Source organism: Micromys minutus, assembly GCF_963924665.1.
Source record: "Micromys minutus genome assembly, chromosome: X".
NCBI lineage: Eukaryota > Metazoa > Chordata > Mammalia > Rodentia > Muridae > Micromys > Micromys minutus.
The window spans coordinates 17629130-17635654 of NC_137970.1; the positions used below are offsets into that span (position 1 = coordinate 17629130).

A 6525-nucleotide genomic window follows, 5' to 3' on the forward strand; every position below is an offset into this window, starting at 1 on the left:
AGTATTTTATTTTCTCTCTCTCTTCCGTGTTTAGGATATCACTGCAAGTTGAATACACATGTGATGGGGGGAGGCCATTGTTTTCATTGTTTCAGATCAGTTGCTGCTGGGTTTTTCATAAAATGTTCTGAGGTTTGAGAGTCTAACATATTTTGCTACACCTGCATCAAGGATTTCCCACCACCATCATTTATCTCAAAGTCCACCTTCCATAACCATATCGAGGTGAAACTCTATTCAGGACTGAAGGTCACCCCCAGGGCGCTGGAGCAGCACTTTTTACAAGATCCCAATTACCAGTGTTGTTTATATACCTTCAAGGTTTTCAAAATGAAGTTCTGCCAAAGTCATCCCTACTGTTCGTGTTGTAGGTGACAGGAAGCCACGGGTGTTAGTGAGGACAAGCTGCAGACACACTTATGCTGTCTTCCCATCCGAGATTGCCCTGCTGAATCTCTCGCAATAATCTCTCACTTTGCTGCAAAAAATTCTTGCTCAGGGTTCAATTGATGCCTAGCAGTTAACCCTATACAACAATGTGTCATGTGCCATTTTGCATTTTCTTTGGCACATTGTGTAGAGCAAACCAAACCAAACGATGGGAATTATTAACTTTTTCTTATTAAGTTCAAACTTTTCTTTCTAGTTATGATTTTATTAGCATTGGTCAATAAGAATTCTTCTTGGCATCCTCTCAGCTTTGCTGTGACAGGGACCCAGTGAGAGTTTGAGACTTAGCTCTTTAGAACCAGACGTCCCCATTGTAACCAGCTTGATAAAAATGACTGGCTCAAACAGAAAGTCTGAAAAAAGAAGGAGAAAGAGGAGATGGAAAGGGAGGAAGAAGGGAAGGAAGAGGAAGGGAGGGTGGGTTGTCTGGATGTGAGAGATGGCTTAGTGGTTAAGTTCTTGCTATTCCTGCAGAGATTCAGAGTCTTTTTCTCTTCCCAGAACTCAGAGCCGATGTCCAGTGGCTCATAACTGCTTTTAAATCCCACTGCAGGCTATCCACAGTTTCTTCTGGACTTACCTGAACTTACATGTATACATATGCACACACACACACACAGACACAGACCTGAACACACGCACACACATACTTTAAAAATATAGCCAAATATTTAATTATAAAATGGTATCAAATGTAGTATATCTCAATTTTCCTTATAAACACCAGGTTTGTAGACTATGGAATTGTTAGAAATTTTTATAGTTACTATGTAGATTACAGAGAAAGTATCTAGGAATATATGGTAAAACAAATTTTCTTGGGGCCTATTTACTCTGCTTGTACAAGCTAAGGCATAAAATAGCCATGGCTTACTTTTAGTTTTTGGTTGGCCCTATCTGTGTGGTGGTAGAAAGTACATTATATCCTTTGTACTTTATACTTTTGAAAGAGACATTTTCTTTTGTTTTTTGAATCCTGAGAACATTTATTTAATTTTGCATAGAGTTTCACAGAACACAGCCAACGAGGGACACCCCATGTTACCACCTAACTCCTCACCAAATGACGATAAAAAGGTGTCCGTGGTAACTTATTTGGTGGGCGAGGGCAATCTTAGGACAAGAGAACTGTCACCTTGACAGGAGACAAGGGTCAGTTTGCTGGACTAAGGTCCTCAGGCTACAGAGCAGCCACAGCTACACACGGCTTTGTGGTGTCGGGTCTTCTTGCCTGATTCGGCCACAGCCTCCTGCGCCCTCTGAATTTCATGGACGAGCAGAGCAAAGGCTTCCTCTACACCTTGCCGGGTCTTGGCCGAAGTCTTCACTAAGGGGGCTCCCAACTTGTGAGCAAGGACCGCTGCGGCAGCGTGAGCATCCCCAGCAGTGGTCACCAGGTCACACTTGTTGCCCACTAGTACCAGAGGCTGCTTGTGGTGAGGGTTCCAGGTGGACCATATCTGCTGCAACTGGTCCAGAGACGAGGGGTCATCAAGAGCAAAGACGCCCAGCACACCATCACCAGCGGCCAAGCACTGGTCACGCAGGGCCCGGTGAATATCCTGCCCAGCTGTATCTAGCACATTTAGAATGTAGCCTCCACTGTCCAGGGCCACCTCCTTCCAGTAGGAATCCTGGATAGTGGGGTCATGGTCTTTCACGAAGCAGTGGTGGGTCATCTGGATCGTGAGGGCACTTTTACCAACACCACTTGCACCCACCACCACTGCCTTGTACTCCGGTAGCTGCCTGCCAGCATCTTTGCATTGTGCCCAAGCTTCGTGGCTTTCCTCTGGCGATCTGGTGTGTTGTGTGCTGGGGCTCAGGTCCAAGACGCTAGACGTTGTTGGCAACGCCATCCTCCAGCAGCTCAAGGAAGAGGTGTAACAGCAGGTGCCTAGAGTGAGCCTGGAATGGGAAATCAGGTGAGACTGGCTGTATTCCCAGGAGTAGATATGTACTCCCTGATAAGCGGATACTAGCCCCCAAAGCTCGGAATACCCAAGAATTAATTCACAGAACTTATGAAGCTCAAAGAGAGGGAAGGCCAGAAGGTGGATGCCTCAGTCTTTCTTAGAAGGAAGAACAAAAAACACTCCGGGGAGGAAATAAAGAGATAAATCGAGGAGCAGGGACTGGAGAATAGATCAGCTAGGGACTGCCTCACCTGGGGATCCACCCCATGTGCAGCCACTATACCCAAGCACTATTTCTGATGCTAATTCATGCTTACTGGCTGGAACCTGATATGATCTGGTTGCCTCATCAGAGGCTCTGCCAGAGCCATTCTGATACAGAGGAAGATGTTTGCAGCTAACCATGGAACTGAACACAGGGACCCCAATGAAGGCACCAGAGAAAGGACTGAAGAAGCTGAAAGGGTCTGCAACACCATGGGAAGAACAATATTATCAAGCTACCAAACCCACCACAGCTCCCAGAGACTAAAACACCAGTCAATGAGTTCACATGGAAAGACCTATGAATCCAGGTGCATATGCATCAGAGGATAGCAGTTTCTGGCATGAATGGGAGGAGAGGCCTTTGGTCCAAAGAAGGTTCATTTTCCCAGTGCCAGGAATGCCAAGGTGCTGAGGTGGGAGAAGGTGGTTGGGAGAGGGAGCACCTTCATGGAGGCAATGGGTGGGACTGGGGGATTGGGATTGTGGGAAAGAGGATTGCTGGACCCCCAAAAGTCTCAGCCTAGATGCACCACAATACATTGCTGCAATGGCAAGAGGTTTATTTTTGATCTGATGTGTTTGGGGTTGCTCCACACAGGGAGAGTCAACCCTGAACTCAAAAAGCACACATCTTTTATAACTTTTTTTGTGGGGGGGTGAACTACTATTTTACCATTGGTCAGTAAAGCAGCAGTATAATTTTCAGAAAGAGGAGAGAAATCAGGGAGGAAGGGGAGAAATTTTTGGCAATAAGGTTGTTGACACTTCTTGGAATTCAGTACAGGGAGGGGTAGAGGAGCTGTTCCTAAAGCAGTCATTTTTGTTTTGTCCTAACTCAGCTTGGTCAGTATAGCTTGGTTATTCTGAACTGTCCACTAAAACGTTGTTTCTATATTTTTAGAACCTTGTTTATACATTTTCAAAAATTTTGAGGGTTTAGGCTGATGATGACGTATATTTGGACTTTTCTATGAGACCTTGTGGCTGTCAGCCAGTAAATTTTGTCCTTGTCTACTTTCCCAAGAATGGGTGTTTTGGAAAAGTCTCAGGGCCCCTAAAAACTTTATTTTTACATTTCCATTTCCATTTTCAACTTTTTTAAACATTTGAAATGTAAATACAGAGAATATCCAATAAAAAGAAAGAAAGAAATCATACCCTACCCCCTATCTTAAATAACTGACTGGGTACAGAATTCTAGGATTTTCAGTCTTGATATGGTCTTTGTTTTGTCTATCATTTTTCTCTTGTGTGTGCATATGCATAGTACTTGTGTGTGCAGGGATGTACTCACTCCTGAATGCAAATATGGGAAGCAGAGCTCACAGTTTTGGCTGAACTGGTTGGTAAGCCACTGGATCTGCCTATCACATTGGTTTAAATATTGGCTTGTCAATTTGTTCTGAAACATCCTTGACATCTTTTACTTCTAGGAGACTCCTTACTTATAGCACAGAGATACCTACATTGTAGGCTTTTTATTGTAATGATAAAGAAAGTGTATTTAAAGTGCTCAGGCATATCTGACACTTTTAAATGGCACTGTAATTGCTACTCTATGGTACTACATAAAAAGAAGTACTCACCCTTAGAAGAAATTAATTTCACATTACCATTTTCTAGCAAAGAATTATTGTTAGTGAGAGAGCATGAATTTTTTTATCTATTTTAGACAATTATGACTATGCTTTATTTAGACTAACAAAATGGCAAAGTTGTGTACAGCAGGACTTGATACGTGTTTCTACAATCCAAAGATTGTTTGGAACATCATATTTTTCTTACACACACATCTATGTAGAACTCAGAACAGTTTGGCATGACTCAGAAAGCATGCTGAAAAGGTTTAGAAGATTCATCCTGCCTTGCTCATTACAGATTCTACTCCATCACTAACATCCATCTGGGAGATGGCTTCTTGCTTTTAGTGAACACAAGCATCGAAAGAAAAGTTTCTGTACACAAAATGTCACACAGTCTCTCAAGTAGGTAATGAAAAACATCCCTCTGTTTTGTAGACTCCACCCACTAACCATTTTCTAATTCACACAAAGAGCAGAAGAATGTGAGTTTGTCTTTGCCTATAAACTTTGGAAGTGGCATTTGACTGGTGCCTACAGAAGGTTTTCCCCTTTGGAGCTAAGTGGCCTTTCCATTAGATGGCTATTGTATAAAAGAAATTCAAAGGGGGTTCCTTACTTCTTAAATCTGAAGCTTTGTTTTTTCAGAGGAAGAAAATTTCCTCCTGGTATGTATAATACTACAGTCCTCAGGAAAGAAAATTTCCTATGATGTAGAGCAAAACACATTTAATATGTTCTACCCATTCTGAGTCACAGGTACAATGACCCTTTGGCATTGATGAATTGCTTATTGTAGCTGCTCTGTTCACTAGACTCATGGCTTGGATGTAGTCTCTGTGTTGACTTCATGTTTTATCTTCTGTTTCAATGACTGTAGCACATCTTGCATTTTTCAAACATTTGCTATCATTTCTAGCTCCATCCAGAAAGTCTTCATTGCCATTTCCCAGCCCCCACATCTTTTGGTATAGTCTATATACAATTGTTCAAAATAAAGTTTATCAAGAGGCACATTATGATCCACTTTAATTGTAGAATGTAATTGGAGTTTAACTGGAGTCTCTGAAATCTTCAGGGCTCAAGCACAACCCGTCACTATACCGTTGTCGAGCATTCTACATTTGTGGTTTCAAGTAGAAATGGTGCTTAAAGAGATTTGCAGACTCATACACCTTCATCACCTATACCAATGGGTCTATCAGGATCACTGATAATGCTGTCTTAAAAAGAAAATTATTCTTATGTCTTTGTCCACAATCTTTCTGTGCTGTCTTTGCTGATCAGACTGTGGGTAATGAGTCAGACACTCCTAAGATTTAATTTTAACTCTGGGATCTTGGATAAATAATTTCATTTATCCAAGTCATGTGTAATTTAACCTCAGCCATGCAGAGAAGACTCTGCTATAAGCAGCACAGAGTGTTGCTGTTTCACATCTTACCCATTAGCTATACCATGGAGAATGTGTGCTTTAGATGTTCTGCTTGCATTCTGTGTCCAGCATGTTAGCATCATTTTCAGACAGCTTTTCTCTGTGTATCACTAGACCTAAATGAGCTAGACTTTAATGTACTATGTGGCCCAAGCTGACCTTTCCTCCTGCCAAAGACCCAAATCAATGGGTTTTACAGGACTGTGTCACTTCACCTGGATGAAATTTATTATTCCCTAAGTTTACTCAGGACCACACCATTTTCTGTTTCTATGACAAGGACTTTTTCCTTACTTGAAGATTCTCCCTCTTGCAGCTATCATTTGCTGTAGTCAGGCCTAGAGAGAGGAGGAGACTTACTCATGTGCTAAAGCAGAATTGTGGTAAAACTCAGTGGTTAGTGACTTCTGTATGGCAGGGAGAGACAGTTTAGATTCTGGAAACCAGGCCTATAGTACCAGTGCAGTTGGGGCTGGGAGATTAGGTTTTTGCTCTTGTGGGAATCACATTAGTTAACGACCCTACTATATTCCTGCCTTGTGTTTGCTTTCCTTGGTATGTGATACCAAGTATTTCTCCTGCCTGTTAATAAAACACTGAATTTAATAAGTGTTACTGAGCAGGGTGTGATGATACACACCTTTAATCCTAGCATGCAGGAGACAGAAGCAGGTAGGATCTCTGAGTTTGAGGCCATCCTGCTCTACAGAGTGAGTTCCAGGACATCTAGAGCTATAGAGAAATCCTGTTTCAAACAAAACCAAACAAACAACCACTACCTGTGAGATGCAGACATTAAGAGTAAGCTTGGGACCTTCTTATGCAGCTTTCCAGCCATCTGACCATTGCTGTATCTGATTCTGCATTTCCTCTTACT

At 42.3% G+C, this 6525-nt stretch overlaps 1 protein-coding gene across 1 annotated transcript; it reads right to left on the bottom strand.

Moving 5' to 3' along the window:
• Positions 1-1625: 1625 nt before the first annotated feature.
• LOC308414356 (GTPase ERas-like) lies at positions 1626-2309 on the bottom strand (the record flags this gene model as incomplete). The annotated part of the gene is made up of 1 exon (XM_080909583.1): positions 1626-2309. The coding sequence occupies one exon, from the start codon at positions 2307-2309 to the stop codon at positions 1626-1628; it is 684 nt and encodes a 227-aa protein (XP_080765709.1).
• Positions 2310-6525: the final 4216 nt, after the last annotated feature.